The 16657-nt window shown below is 44.6% G+C and overlaps 1 protein-coding gene across 3 annotated transcripts in view; it reads right to left on the reverse strand.

Moving 5' to 3' along the window:
- The window catches only part of LOC127441894 (guanylate-binding protein 1-like), a 24306-nt gene continuing 7649 nt past the window's right edge, over nt 1-16657 (reverse strand). For 2 of the 3 annotated variants that reach the window (XM_051699449.1, XM_051699451.1), the window contains exons 6-11: nt 12594-12836; nt 12216-12364; nt 10994-11125; nt 6713-6925; nt 2728-2830; nt 1-2168 (exon numbers count right to left, since the gene is read on the reverse strand). In XM_051699449.1, coding sequence (XP_051555409.1) covers nt 1759-2168; nt 2728-2830; nt 6713-6925; nt 10994-11125; nt 12216-12364; nt 12594-12836 — 1250 coding nt within the window. In that variant the 3' untranslated portion in view covers nt 1-1758. The remainder of the gene's footprint in view (nt 2169-2727; nt 2831-6712; nt 6926-10993; nt 11126-12215; nt 12365-12593; nt 12837-16657) is intronic. The other variant, XM_051699450.1, reaches the window with a different exon arrangement.

A 16657-nucleotide genomic window follows, 5' to 3' on the forward strand; every position in this document is an offset into this window, starting at 1 on the left:
TCGGTATTAGCAAAACCGGTCGACCTCTATTTTAGAGTTTGAATAACCACAAAAAACCTTGTTTGAATCAATTCATGTAGTAATATGGCAGCATACTTGAAGACACACACACACACACACACACACACTTTGTAAAACAACAATTTTAAAAAGTTTAAAGAGTTTAAAAGCTTGTGCAGTTATTTAACTTAGTTTTATGTTGAAAATAGTAAGTCAATATGCTACTGAAATTGTTTAAAGTAACAAGGGTTTATTTAATTTTATTGTGAAATTAAATCCAGGAACAAAATTATGATTTACAATTTACACTAATTTACATATAGTTTATTTTCATTTCCAGCTTTTTTTATTTAATAGGAGTGAGCGCACTATCCACCAGCCTACAGTAGGTCTCACCCACAAGCTGAGTAGTTGTAAAAGTTTAAAGCATGGTGCTTATTTTTTAGTACATCATTTATTTTATTTAATGTTTAAAGCTTAATCCTCACTGGTGTAAATCCAAACATGAAACTTCTTGTCAGAGTTTTCCGCTTTAATGTTTTATTTTGGCCACTAGAGGCCCTCGTTGTATTTCTTTTCAGTTTCCCGCCATTTTATCATGTGTTATTGTTTTCACCTGTGCCTCGTTCTGGACTGTGTATTTAAGTTCACTTCCTTTGTTTCTTTGCTTGGTTATTGATGTTCCTAGCCAGTTACTGCCGTAAGTTTGCTGTAGTTCCGAGTACTAAACTTTGTAAGCCTTTTGGTTTGTTCTTTCCCCGTGTTTATTTTTTGCTGTTTTTTGGAGATTATTTTTCCTCCTTTCAGATCCTTTTCTGGACTAAAGATTTTTCAGTTTTTTGTGATTGTCAGTAAGAAATTGCTTTTTATACTCTTTTGCTATTTTTGTTAAACTCTTCTGAGTTCTTTTAAGAGCGCACCTGACTATTGGGTTAAACTCCCTTATGTGGCTCAGTGGTAGAAATTAAGATTCTTGAGACCCAAGTTCAATTCACGGCTTTGACACTTCTTTGATAATATCTTAAATCACAATGTTTCACACTATCAGTAGGCATGACATCTCTGTATACAGTATCACACACCAAAGATGCAGTTCAGCAGAGTAATCTCTACACAACTGTAGAATTACTGTTGCCATATAAGTTTTGTGCACTTTTATAAGCAGATGTTGACCAAAAATGATTCTCACAAACTCATAACATATAGTAGAGGAAGTTGTCTGCTTAACTCATGCCTGTGTGGAGAACTTTTTAACATCTTTTTAGAATGATTGTTTTATTTACACATACTTTGAGTATACCCTAGAAGTGTCATTTAAAAACACTTAAATAACAGACAATGTAAAGAAAAGTAACAATGGTCATTCACAGTAGTAGCATGCATTAAAGATTTACAGCCATGCAGCTTAATCACAGAATAATGATGAGAACTTGTTGACAAAAGAAAGTCAATATGCTACTGAAATCGTTACACTGTATGAATTATTTTTTAATGTCAGCTTTTGACACGGACATAAGCAAACTCTTTACGACAGGCCTAATCTCTGCAACAATACATAGACTGTTTATATATCAAAGCAGTTAAAGATCATGTTAAGTTATTTTTGCATAATCTAATTAATACTCATGAGCTAAGCCTTTTCTATTTTCTGAGCTCACAACAAGCACGTCGGTGCACCACACCCCAACTGTCCCCACCACTTTATAATAAAGTGACCACCATACATTTATAAATGAATGAATGAATGTGATGTAACAATTATTTGGATGGGCAATTTTTTAGACTCTTCATCATCACTCTGTGCGCGAGGATGCTGGGAAGCAAGCTTGCCACAGTGTTGACAAGCGGCATCACATATTCCTTAAAAAAGCCACCAGAACTGTTCTCTTCCTTTTCTTTCTTTAGAATCCTTATCTCTTCCTCAAGAAAATCAGCTTTCTCCTTAAAGCCTTTGTTTAGCAGTTCTTCCTGCTCCTTCAGTTTGCTCTCCAGAGCTCTGTCCATCTCCTGCTGCTTCTGCTGCATCTCATGGTTGAACTTCTCCTCCATCTGCCTCATTCTGTCCTCCTGCCGCACTTTCTCTATCTCCATAATTCGTTCACTCTCAATTCGTTTCTCTTCCTCCTCTTTACACCTCTGTTCCATCAGAGATGCCCTTTCTTTCTCCTCTGATCATTTAGCCAAGATAAAAAGACAAAGAAATTACTTTAAAATCACCTCAACAACCTGAAGCCCAACCACATTTAAGTGTCTAAAGTGTATTAGATCTGGGCTGTCAATCACAAGATGGGGGGAGTTACATTTATAACAAATGGCCATGAATGTTTTTAGCATTTCAGTATGATAAATTCATAATACTCTACTATTTTTAGCGAAAACAGGACAGATAAACTCAAATAGCGCATTTCTACAATGGTATCAAATCGGTAAATGAGAACTTATTTTTCCACATGATGCTATATCTACCTCGCTAGGTATCAGTGCAACATAAACACAAATATTATTGTTATAATATAAGCTTTAGGTCTAGAAGTATGTATTGTAGGCTACATGCACTCTCCAATGGTAGCAAGGTTTAACAAATACTAAAACGGCCCACATAAGAATTTGGCTTTGCTCTGGTTTCCATTTCACCAGTGCTTTTTCAATTACAAATATTTCAGGATTTGTCAGCTAAATCATCGAATAAAAAAATGCTCATTAGGATGCTTATTAATAAATATTTACCTTGGATCTTTCTTTCGTTTTCGGTGAGTGTTTTATCAGTGTAAAGGATACTTTTTGCTTCAGCTCCACGCTCATTCAAAAATTCAGTAAGCACAGTCTCTGCCTGCACATAAACAGATATCTTAGAAGAACACTTAAACATGACATCCACTCAAACGTGTTTTTCTATTTTGGTCATTGATAGAACGTCCTGGTAACTTGCGTAACCTCCGTTCCCTGATGGAGGGAATGAGACGTTGTGTCGATGTAGTGACACTAGGGGTCACTCTTGGGAGCCCGAAACACCTCTGAAATGAAAACTGGCGAGTGGTATTTGCATGCCACTCCCCCAGACATATGGGTATAAAAGGAGCTGGTATGCAACCACTCATTCAGGTTATATGCTGAGGAGCCGAGACAAGGTACGGCCATTTCAGCGGGTAGTTCAGCATTGTGGCAGGAGGGACACAACATCTCATTCCCTCCATCAGGGAATGGAGGTATGCAAGTAACCAGGACGTTCCCTATCTGTCACTCACTCGACGTTGTGTCGATGTAGTGACACTAGTGGTCCCTATACAAAACGCAGCAACTGGCTGAACTGTGTTACGTGAACTGGCGGACGACTGTGTGCCTCATAGCCAGCGCACCAGGTCAACACGTAACCTCCCCCAACATAGTTATGAGTGTCGAACGGCCCTTTGGGGACAAGTCGACTACCCAAAAGATAGAGACAGGCTAATCCAGTCGTTGCCTCTTTTCCCCTTCTTTTTTTCCACTCCGTAAAAAACAAGGGGGGCCATGCCCATCTCGGGACTCGAGTCTGAAGCCAGTGCTGAAGCGGTCTCATATGCATCAACCCGAGCGGGGTGGCCACTGCTGAGGATGCCATATGCCCCAGGAGCCTCTGAAAGAGTTTCAGTGGAACCGCTCTTTTCTGTTTGAATGCCTTCAAACAGGCCAGCACCGACTGTGCGCGCTCGTTCGTGAGGCGCGCTGTCAAAGAGACTGAGTCCAACTCCAAACCGAGAAAAGAGATGCTCTGAACCAGGAGGAGCTTGCTTTTTTCCCAGTTGACCCGAAGCCCTAATTGGCTGAGGTGCGAGAGCACCAAGTCCCTGTGTGCACACGACATGTTCTGAGAGTGAGCTAGGATTAGCCAATTGTCGAGATAGTTGAGAATGCGAATGCCCACTTCCCTTAATGGGGCAAGAGCTGCCTCTGCGACCTTCATGAATACGCGATGGGACAAGGACAGGCCGAAAGGGAGGATCTTGTACTGATACGCCTGACCCTTGAATGCAAACTGGGTCTGTGTCGAGGTAGAATTGAGACGTGAAAGTACGTGTCCTTCAGGTCTACCGCCGCAAATCTATCTTGATGCCGGTAGCTCACCAGAATGCGTTTGTACATCAGCATCTTGAACGGTATTCTGTGTAAAGACCGGTTCAGTACTCGCAGGTCCAAGTTTGGTCACAACCCACCGCCTTTATTCGGTACGATGAAGTAGGGGCTGTAAAACCCCTTCTTCATCTCAGCTGGAGGGACAGTTCTATCGCACCCTTCCGTAGGAGGGTAGCAATCTCAGCGCGCAAGGTAGCAGCGTTTTCGTCCTTCACCAAGGTGAAGTAGATACCGCTGAACCTGGGCGGACGCCTGACGAACTGAATCGAGTAGCCGAGTCGGACGGTCCGGACCAGCCATCGCGACGGATTGGAAAGCGCAAACCACGCGTCCAAGTTCCGCGCAAGGGGGACCAAACGGGAAAACGTCATTGGACGTACCGGCAGGTGGGGCCTAGCGGCGGGGCAGAGCTCAAGGTGCCACACTATGTCGTGGCTGTGCTGAGTCTAGGGACATCGAAGCACTTACCTGGCTTCTTGTGACCACCCCGGAACAGCCTGGGATGGGGGAGGAAGAGGCCTGTCCTCGCAAGCTGTGGAGACTGTTACATTGGGGGTGGATGTGTGCCACAGCTGGGCATGCAGGGGCGGGGAGACCGCCGCTGGAGCGCCAATCCTGCAAGGGAAAACCTGTGGACGGTAGTCGTGATGACGACCGTGCACACTGGCTATGTGACCCAGGGAAGGAGGAAACCACTCTTTTGCTGAACTGTTGGGTACCTCAGCCACTTGGGCGAAATCAAATAAAAATGCAACAAAAGATTCTCCACCCGGCCCTCCACTGGGGGAGGAGTGGTCTTACTACCAGCTCCAATGCAGTGGGTTTCGTCAACCCTGGGTCGCCCGTCTCAGGGGCGCTTTGATGACCTTCGTGGGTTCTTGGTGGCCGGCTGTGAGACAGGTGGCATCTGCTTCCTGCGGTGGGCTCCACGCTGGGGCCGGGCCGAAGGGGTAGGCTGCAGCGGAGCCGGTGCAGTCACCGCAGGGCGACGCCCTTGGCGACGAGCAGACGGGGTGCGGGATCTTGAGCCGCGCCGGGGCAGGATATGCCGGATAGACTCCGTCTGCTGCTTCACCGTCGAGAACTGCTGGGCAAAGTCCTCGACGGTGTCGCCGAATAGGCCAGCAAGGAACCGTGTCTTGTCGGTCTCACCCATCTCGACCAGGTTGAGCCAAAGGTGGCACTCCTGGACCACTAATGTGGACATCGTCCGCTCGAGAGACCGTGCCATGACCTTCGTCGCTCACTGCATCAAATCTGGGGCGGAACTACCCTCGTGCAGTTCTTTTAGCGCCTTGGCTTGGTGGACCTGCAGGAGAGCCATGGCGTGCAGGGCAGAGGTGGCTTGTCCAGCAGCGCTGTAGGCTTTGGCCGTCAGGGACGACGTGAACCTACAGAGCTTTGGGCCTCCATGCCAGGTGGCGGCGCTCTGCGGGCGTAGGTGCACTGGGGGAAATCGCTGTATAGCCCCTGGCCAGCCCGCCATCAAGGGTAGTAAGGGCAGGGGAACTGAAAAATCGGGACCGGGCAGTAAAAGGTGCCTCCCACGATTTTGTCAGCGCCTCGTGCACTTCCGGGAAGAAAGGCAGTGAAGCGGGGCGTGGCTGCTTTGAGCGGCGCGGCGAGCCCAGGAACCAATCATCGAGCTGCGAGGGTTCAGGGGAGAGCGGAGCGGGTTCCACTCTAGCCCGACGCTCGCGGCCGCCTGGGAAAGCATGTCCGTCATCTCTGCATCAGCATGTGACTGGGCAATCGACCCCGAAGTGGGGAGCCCAGCTGAGGCCTCTGTGTCCGACTGGACAAGCTCACTCGCCGATGCTGCGTTCCAGAGCTCATCAGCTTCACGGGCTCCGAACAAGAGGTCAAACTCGCCGTGAGACGAGCCGGCGGACTCATCCGGAAGCCCGATCGGGGCAGACGAGTGTGCTGGGGAATGGGAGGTCCGCGGGGGGATACCCAGCGGAGGCGATCCCATTGGAGTCCCCAAATCGCCCATAGTGCTAGCCGCGCTGGCCTCAAACCCGTAGGTAGAAGGACCGAGGCGGGGAGCCGCTGGTGTGTGAATAACACACAATCGGAAAGGCATCTTTAAAAAGAGGCGTCTTTAAAAAGACATTCCGTGTGTACCGCTCTTTTAGAGAAATATACTCTTTCAGGAAAATATACTCTCTTTTTTCGGCCGAAGCGCCCAGGGGCGTTCTCTGCAGTGCACCAGTGCAGATGAGGGAGAAGCCGCTGAAATGCGCCATCAGATCCAGCAGAGGTGAATAAACAGTTGTGAGAATTCAGCTCAATGAGCATGACCGTTCAGCTCCGAAGAGAAAATCTGAATGAGTGGTTGCATACCAGCTCCTTTTATACCCGTATGTCCAGGGGAGTGGCATGCAAATACCACTCGCCAATTTTCATTGGCCTTTTATCAAAGACCAGAGGTGTTTCGGGCTCCCAAGAGTGACCCCTAGTGTCACTACATCGACACAACGTCGAGTGAGTGACAGATAGGGAACTTTAGATTTTAAGCAATTTTTCAATTAACCTCCACACATAAATGCATTCACTAACAAACACAATCTCCCAAAATGAACTCAGTAAATGTCCTCACCCTGACTCCTTTGTTGGGCTCACTGCGGTATTTTGCAATGATGGCATCTCTGTCTCTGCAATAGAGTTCATATCCTCCAGACTGACTGTACACTCCATTCTGCAACCGCTCACTCATCTCAGAGAACAAATTCTTCAGCAGCTCTCTGCACTTTAGCTCTGATGCCATCTCATTCTTATCCATCAGGTCTACGTAGTACATATCTATGGCTTCCTGTAAACATACACATGTAAAAATTTTGTCTTTGTATGTCTGTGTGTATGTTTACAAGTTAATTTGTTTTATTGTTGATTTTTGTTTCATTTGATGGTGGAGCCACTGAAAATTGCTTTCCTAAATTAAAACATCTATTAACACATCTTCCCTAGTTGCACAAGCATGTAACTTTTCATTACAATTTTGTGCACAAATGTTATTTCATAGAAAAAATAAGATATATAATAAAGGAGCATTAATATAAGCATCAATTATTTTATATGAGGTTTTTTTTATAAATAGCCTACACGTTTTAAGTCTACAAATTATGCCTAAACACTTTAATTTTAGTAACCATACTTTATAAAATAAACAAAAGCAAAATGAAAAACAAATATAATCATCTTGAAAAAAACATATATGAAAGATATTTATTTGTTAAAACCACCTGTCTAATATTGTGTAGGTCTCTCTCGTGCCACCAAAGCAGCGCCAACCTCATAATAGCATTCTCAGATGCTATTCTTCTCACCACAGTGGTACAGAGCGGTTATCTGAGACTTTGTCAGTTCAAATCAGTCTGGTCATTCTCTGTTGGTGTTTCCGTCCACAGAACTGCCGCTCACTGGATGTTTTTTGTTTTTGGCACCATTCGGAGTAAATTCTAGAGACTGTTGTGCGTGAAAATCCCAGGAGATCAGCAATTACAGAAATACTCAAACCAGCCCATCTGGGACCAACAATCATGCCACTGTCCAAATCACTGAAATCAAATTTTTTTCCCCATTCTGATGGTTGATGTGAACATTAAATGAAGCTCCTGACCCGTATCTGCATGATTTTATGCACTGCTGCCACATGATTGGCTGATTAGATAATCACATGGATGATTGTTGGTGCCTGTAGCAGCCAATAATGTAATAACTGCCAATAACATAATACATTTTCCATTCTTAATGTAATAAAAGTCAATAATGTAATAACTTACCAATAATTTAATACATTTCTGAACAAATAACATAATAACTTTTTGCCCAAAACGGTTATCTCAGAATAAAGATATTTTTTTTGGAAGTTCTAATGGTTCCACAAAGTTTCTAATATCCTCATCAGTAGACGAAGACGTGGAACTATAGAGATCAAGATAGAATTCTTTAAAAGCATTATTAATACCGATGGATGAGGTAAATATCTCACCACCAGCAGATTTCACTGAGGGAATGGTAGAAAAAGACTCTCTCTGTTTTATATATGTAGCCAGAAATTTTCCTGCCTTGTCCCCCGACTCAAAGTATGACCATCTTGCCCTGAATAGCCAAAACTCCACCTTCCACGACAAAATAGTATTATATCTGTATTTCAATCGGGTCAATTCTCTGAGGCCATTAGATGACATTTGGCGCTTCAGCTCTGCCTCTGCACTTTTAATATTCCCTTCCAATTCCACGAGTTCTTGTGCTTTGGATTTTTTGGTGAATGAGGCATACTGTATGATCCAGCCCCTAAGAACTGCCTTAAGTGCCTCCCAAGCCAAGCCCACAGAGGATACTGAGGACCAGTTGGTCTCCATATAGACATTGATTTCAGCCTTTAACATTTGTTGGAATTCAGGATTTTGCAAAAGGGATACATTAAAGCGCCAACTATATGATTTCCTTTTCTCCATATGTGGCAACACCTCTAAACACACCAAGGCCTGATCTGAGACTAAAATGTTTCCAGTTGAGCAATCAACAACAGATGAAATGACTTAAAAAAATCTATTCTAGTGTAAATCTTAAAGACTGATGAAAATAATGTATAGATCCTACCAGATGGGTTCAAAAGTCTACAAATATCTGTAAGACCAAGATTTTTACACATCCTGTGAAACGTCAGTGTTGCTCTAGGGGGCTTGCACACTTGTGCTTCACTATGATCAAGGACTAAGTCCATCAAAAGATTAAAGTCTCCTCCCAATATTATATCATGAGGGGTGCCAGTGGCTTGCAACATCCCTTCAAGATCTATAAAAAAGCCCTGATCATTAACAATAGGTGTGTAAATATTTGCCAAAACAAGACTTTGCCACTGAATTTCTGATAAAACAATAATGACTCTTCCTAATTTATCTTTAATCTGTTTGAGACATTTGAATTGTAGATGTTTACTTATCAGTGTAATGACTCCCCTGCTCTTACTTTAGCCAGCACTAAAGAAAACATGTCCACCCCATATCTTTCCAAATTTTTCAGCTTCCTGCAGGGAAAGATGCGTTTCTTGAGGAAACACTATATCATATTTATTACACTTAAGAAGAGAAATAACCTTCCTTCTTTTTATGGGGTGCCTCAACGCATTCACATTTCACGTGGAGAGAGACAATGTACTCATATTATCATTTGACATTTTGACATATGAGAAAAAATAGATTGTGTGTAAAAAAACAAAATTATAAAGACCACATTCCAACATTAATGCATCAATCAAACCCCGAACTTCCCCCAGAACCAAACAAACAGAAAAAAAAATGCACATTAACCCCACGCACGACAATGCCAACTGGTGTCCATACCTCTGAACTCAAACAGTCCACTTACGCTTACGTGAGCCCCCGCGACAACTATGCAGTCGGATTGCTCAAGTCCGGTGTTTCTATACAAATTTTGTGCGACAGAATTACACAACAAAAGATAATCTATAAAATAACTCCAGCCAATATGTGTAATAAACACAAAAAGCAAGTTGATTCATCCACAAAACTGTCCCGAAGGTGTGTTACTCCACAAAACAAACTCCAGCCACTAGGCGGAACCAGCACAAAAAAACAAAAAGGCGCTCAGTTTCCTCGAACAGTCAGTGAGCCAGCCCACTCGTCTGCTACACAAGTGCAACAAATTACCTAATCACTCCAATGCCTTGCAAGAAATACTCCACAAAACACTCCAGCCGCTAGGCGGAACCAGCACAAAAGGAAACCAAAATGGCGCTCAGTTTCCTCGAACAGTCAAGTGAATGTTCAGTGAGTCGGCCCACTCGGCTGCAACGTGAGTACCACAAGATAACTTACTCCATTGACTTCATGAAGGACATTGCTTGCTGTGGGCATGTGAATGTTTTACGGCCATCCTTAGCATCTATTCTCAATTTGGCCGGGAATAACAGTCCAAAAGCAACCTTCCGTTGATGTAAAAGTTTCCTGCATTCCTTGAATCAATCACATTCCTCTCGTCAAATTCGCAAAGTCTGGGAACAACAAAATGCTGTGATTTTTCCAAGAAAGCCTTCCTTTACTCCACGCCTCATGTGTCACAAGATCTTTATCGGATGATCTCAGAAATTTGGCCAGTATTGATCGGGGCCTGCCTCCCTCTGAAGCTCGCTGAGAAGGAACCCTGTGAGCTCGCTCGATTTCCAGCTTATGGCCTGTTATGTCAAGCAGATTCGGAAAGAGCCCATCCAGGAATTTCACCATATCCTGACCCTCTCCGGCCTCACAAATTCCAACAATATGGATATTATTCCACCAGATACGGTTCTCCATGTCCTCCAACTTCTCCCAGACACGCTCCAAATCCACCTTGGTAGCTAGCGTATTAGCAGATAATTCCCTCTCCGATGACTCCAGATAATCGATCCGTTTCTCGACATCCCCCACTCTTGTAACCACCTCAGAGAACTTCGTCTCCATGACAGTGATCGATCGACGTATTACAGCAAGATCCTCCAAGTTAGCCACGACCTTCATGAGCATTGCCGACATGTTCAACATCTCTTGCCGAATTTCCCTCATCTCTCTGACCAAATCGACTCCCTGGCTCAGGGCCTTCTCAGGGGTGTCAGCTTGAGCACATAAGTGTCTTTTAATGTCTCCAGAGCCCGAGGATTTTGAATTCTTTGACATATTGTCCTCCTAGGACAGTTATGGAACAGAGTGTATCGAATCTCACCAGTTTATATCAATTAAAGTGTTAAAACTACCAAAGTGCGCAGAGCTTGCCGTTCACATGTCCGATCTTCGCATAGCATCACGCAACTCCCCAAGAATACTTTCTTTAAGCATTCTGCCCAATCCTGCATGTATGATTATGTGTATTTGAAACTCACCACCAGTTTTCCAAGGTACTCTCCTTTTTCATCTTTAAAGGAACGTTTCATGAACTCAGAAGTGGCCAAATTGCTGAACTTCTGGTGCTCCGAGGTAAGATTAGTAACAATTACTGGAAACTTATTCTTCACCTGCAAAACACACATATAATTTACATGGTGTGTACTGGATGTGTGTGATTGGTTTTTAGCCAAAAGTAGTGCATAGTGAAAAGGAAGATTTTAACTGCTGAATGTGTGAAATAACTCCTTCAGAATGTTCTTGGATAAAAAAATCTCTGTAATAATAATTCAGGTAAGGTTTTATTTATATAATGTCCCTTTTATTTATATATAGTGACCCCAAAGTTGCTTTTCAATGCATACACTGAAAACTTAAAAGGCTGGATAAGCACAAGTGTCTACAGAAAAGATCATAGTGAGATCATAGAAAGATCAACTTTATTGCTCAGAGGTTGTTCTTTTATAGCTCAGGAGTCTTACTGGCGTTCTCAGAGATGTTTTATTTAAGTATCAACTGTTAAAATTATTTAGGAGAAATATAACTAGACACATTCTAAAAGAATTGTTGACATACAGTATCAATATAGATCTCTAAAATTAATATGGATATCATAGCTCAGATCATTTGGTCTTGGAAGAATTTGATAAGAATGTTTGAGTTCATATAGAAATCTTTGACTTTAGATCGCAAACTGGTATCTTAGCAAATCTTCGCACAGAGAGATTTGGTTGACATTGTAAATTCTTCTGCCTGCCCAGTAGGTGGCAAGATACACAAAGAATTGCCAAAAACAAAGGAAAAAGAATGTTATACAGAATTGAAAGTGGAGATTTATAGTAAAAAAGGACTTAAATATGGATAGGATCTTTTTCTCACCCACTCCTATCATATCGCTTCTGAAGAGATTGATTTAACCACTGGAGTCTTATAGATTACTTTTATGGTGTCTTTATGTTCTTTTTGCACCTTCAAAGTTTGGCTACCATTCACTTGCATTTTATGGACCTACAGAACTGAGATATATTTCTAAAAATCTTTGTTTGTGTTCAGCAGAAGAAAGAAAGACATACACATCTGGGATGGCATGAGGATGAGTAAAAGATGAGATAATTTTAATTTTTGGGTGAACTATCCGTTTAAAGCTGTTTTAGACTGGTAAAAATGTGGCATTTATTGACTAACAGCACTGACTTGATACTATATCAGAATATGTCTTACCTCTTCCATCCCACACTGATACACATTTAAAGCTTCTTGAACGGCTGCCTGGTTCTCTAGATTTGCCAGAGTAACCACTGCATTGTCCAGACAGGGCACACGACCACTGCTGATTGTATCCACATAATTCTGAACTAGATGACCCAGTACTAAAAACACACAAACACAAACACACTTAAATAGATTTACTCATTTAATTAGTTCAAAATTGATCAGTTCAGTAGATTTGATTGTTTGTTTAGATTTACTGTAGCTCAATTCAAATCTGTTTAAAATTGTGATGTTGTCATGACAAGCTTACAAGGCTCTTTGATGTATAGGCTTTTCTGTGTGAACACTGAAATCTCCCAATAACTCTTAATTTAGTTAAATACTCACATCTCCCAGTAACTATGTGTCCTCCTTTCAGTGTTTTCACAGCACTCTTGACAAACATGTGGTGACAGAAATGACGTGTGACCTCTAAAAAATCCGGCACAAGGTCCTCTTCTTGTAGACTTTCTAAGCGTGTCATTTTATCCGATGAGGTTGGAGATGGGAACACAAAGCACTTTCGGGTAGGGAAATAATTCCGGATGCATTGACGGGGCAAGTTGTAGTCATTGGTTTTCTTATTCACACCTAAAAGAGGTTTTCAGGAGAAATAATTTTTTTTTTTTAAGTCAACTGCACTAACAACAATTTTGTCAACATTTGTAATGCATTTTTTTCAATCCTGCAACTACAAGAGCTTAATGTTTAAATATGTGCATGTGTATGAAAATTACTAATAGCCTTGCCTTGCTTCATTTCTTTTTTTTCTTTCTTGTGGATAACAACAGAAAGTCTGTTCATCTTACAAAGCTATTAAAAGGAATAGTTCACCCAAAAATGAAAATTCTTTCATCATTTACTCACACTCATGCCATCCCAGATGTATATGAATTTCTTTCTTCTGCACAACAGAAACTAAGATTTTTAAAAGAATATCTCAGCTCTGTTTGTCCATTCAATGCAAGTGAATGGTGGCCAGAACCCTGTAGGTCCAAAAAGCAGCATAAAAGTAATCCACACAATTCTAGTGGTTAAATCCATATCTTCAGAACCGATATGATAGGTGTCATGATTCACTGTTGTTTGCCTTGTGTTTCTCCCCTGTCATCTATTCCTCCCGGACAACATTTCCCATAATTCCCCGCCCTCATCACTGCCAGCTGTCCTTGATTGTTTTCACCTGTCTTCCATTAAGTCATTTTCCATTGTGTATATAATGTCCTGTTGTTTGCTTGTTCTTGGTCAGTTGTTATGTGTTTTGACCTCCCGTGTATTACCAGTGTCCATCATAGATGTTTTCTTTGTTCCTGCGTTTACACCATTACCTTGTACTTAGTTTAATAAAACTATATTTCAGTCACACCTTGATCCAGCTCTTGTGACTTCCTTTCTAAGGTTCCAGCAAATGTTACAGAACAACTGACCGCAAAAATGGATCTAGCGGCATACTTCACGCAACTGAGCCAGGCGGACTTATCTATAAGGGAGTACTATACTATAGTCTATATACAAGATTGGACTCACAACACGCCAGTGGAGGGAATTGCCGGAGTCTGGTTATTACACGTGGGAGGAATCTGTGAGGCTAATACTCGACACACTCGCTACAGAGGATCCTCCATCTCAATCCCGGTTCCAGCTTCCGAGTCAACCACTTCTAAGCCTGCTCCATTTCATGTCACAGCCAAACCCCAGCCAGCTCCATGCCATGTCACAGCCACGTCTGAATCTGCTCCACGCCACATCACAGTCAAATCTGAGTCCGCTCCACACCATGTCACAGTCCAGCCTTCTGCGACTCATTGCTCCAAGCATTCCGCAGCCCCTGTCTCGAAGCCCTTCACGGCCCTTATCTCCAAGCTGAATTATTCACCACTGATATCAGTGCATAGGGCCATGAAGACCCTTCCCTACAACTTGCCAGTGCCCACGCCTGCCAAGGCCAACGAGCCAATGCCCACGCCTGCCACGGCCAATGAGTCAACGCCCACGCCTGCCACGGCCAATGAGCTGGAAGCTTCGTCCATCCCAGAGACAGCGTTGTCAATCTCGTCCCTCCCAGAGCCTGCGTTGCCAGCCTCGTCCGTCCCAGAGCCAGCGTTGTCAATCTTGTCTGTCCCAGAGCCTGCGTTGCCAGCCTCGTTCATCCCAGAGCCCACGATACCTACATCGGCCTCCTGGAGGAGGAGGACAAAGGCTTCCGTTTCCAAGTCTCTGCCCACGTACACGACCACGGAGGTCGTTTACAAGTCTCAGCCCATGTTCATGATTACAGAGGTCGTCTCCGATTCTCTGCCCTTGTACATGACCACAGAGGTCAGTTCCAAGTCTCTGTCCATGTACACGACCACAGAGGTCATCTACGAGCCTCTGCCTATGCCCAGGACCACAGAGGTCATACCCGAGTCTCTGCCTACGCCCAGGACCACAGAAGTCGTACCAGAGTCTCTGTCTATGCCCGCGACCACAGAGGTCATTCCCGAGTCTATGTCTACGCCCAGGACCACAGAGGTCGTTCCCGAGTCTCAGTCCATGGCCACGACCACAGAGGAAGTTTCCAATTCTCTGTCCACGCCCACGACCACAGAGGTCTTACCTGAGTCTCTGTCTAGGCCCACGACCACAGAGGTCATACCCGAGTCTCTGTCTATGCCCATGACCACAGAGGTCGTACCCGAGTCTCTGTCTATGCTCACGACCACAGAGGTCGTCCCCGAATCTCAGTCCATGCTCACGATCACAGAGGTCGCTCCCAAGACTCTCATGTTCACGACCACTGAGGTCATTTTCCAGTCATCCTGGACTCTTAGCCTCAAGCCTGCCACGACTCTGCCTTCTACGGCTCCGCCCCTCGAGCCTGCCATTGCTCTGCCTTCCACAGCTTCGCCCTTCCAGCCTGCCACGGCTCCGCCTTCTATGGCTTCGCCCCTAGAGCCTGCCACGGCTTCGCACCTCGAGCCTCCCACGGCTCTGCCTGCCATGGCTTCGCCCCTTAAGCCTCCCATGGCTCCACCTGCCACAGCTTCGCCCCCGAGCCTATTACAGCCCTGCCTTCCACGACTCTGCCCTCCGAGTCTTCCACGGCTCCAGTCTCTAGTCTGTGGTGGCCACCCAGGGCTCCTGATCCTGTTTCAGCCCTGTGGCTGCCAACCAGGCCTCCTGATTCAGTCCCTACCCTGAGGTGATCTTCTGGGTCTCCTGGTTGTCCACCTGATCTGCTCTGGTCTCCTTGGTCTTCTGACCGTCTGCCTGATCTGCTCTGGTCTCCTTGGTCTCCTGATCATCTTCCTGATCTGCTCTGGTCTTCGGAGTCTCCTGGCCATCCGCCTGATCTGCACTGGTCTCCTGGGTCTCCTGACTGTCCGCCTGATCTGCTCTGGTCTCCTGGGTCTCCTGACTGTCCGCCTGATCTGCTCTGGTCTCCTTGGTCTCCTGGCCATCTGCCTGATCTGCTCTGGTCTTCTGAGTCTCCTGGCTGTCCAACTGATCTGCTCTGGTCTACTGAGCCTCCTGGCAGTCTGCCTGATCTGCTCTGGTCTTCTGGGTCTCCTGACCGTTCGCCTGATCTGCTCTGCTCTCCTTGGTCTCCTGGCCGTCTGCCTGATCTGCACTGGTCTCCTTGGTCTCTCGGCCGTCCACCCGATCTGCTCTGGTCTCCCTGGTCTCATGGCTGTCCACCTGATCTGCACTGGTCTCCTTGGTCTCTCGGTCGTCCACCCAATCTACTTTGGTCTCCATGGTCTCCCGGCCTTCCGCCTGTTCTGCTCTGGTATCCTTGATCTCCGGCTCCATCTTGGCCCTTCCTCCCTGACCAGCCTTCCTTGGGCTTCAGGAGCCACCCATTAGAGGGGGGGTTCTGTCATGATTCACTGTTGTTTGCCTTCGGTTCCTCCCGGACTACATTTATATACACCCATAATTACCTGCCCTCATCACTGCCAGCTGTCCTTGATTGTTTTCACCTGTCTTCCATTAAGTCATTTTCCATTGTGTATCTAATGCCCTGTTATTTGCTTGTTCTTGGTCAGTTGTTATGTGTTTTGACCTCCCGTGTATTACCAGTGTCCATCATAGATATTTCCTTTCTTCCTGTGTTTTGCCCATCGTAGATGTTTCCTTTGTTCCTGTGTTTTCCCATCGTGGATGTTTTCTTTGTTCCTGCGTTTACACTGTTACCTTGTACTCTGTTTATTTAATAAAACTATATTTTAGCCGCACCTAGATCCAGCTCTTGGGACTTCCTTTCAAACGTTCCAGCAAATGTTACAATAGGTGTGGGGGAGAAACAGATCAATATTTAAGTCCTTTTTTACCAAAAATCTCCACCTTTGACCAGCCCTGACCAGCAGGTGGCGATATGCACGAAGAATGCAAATCACCAAAAAACAAAAGAAGAATGTGGAAGTGAA

The sequence above is a fragment of the Myxocyprinus asiaticus genome, chromosome 6, assembly GCF_019703515.2.
Source record: "Myxocyprinus asiaticus isolate MX2 ecotype Aquarium Trade chromosome 6, UBuf_Myxa_2, whole genome shotgun sequence".
Classification (NCBI taxonomy): Eukaryota; Metazoa; Chordata; class Actinopteri; order Cypriniformes; family Catostomidae; genus Myxocyprinus; species Myxocyprinus asiaticus.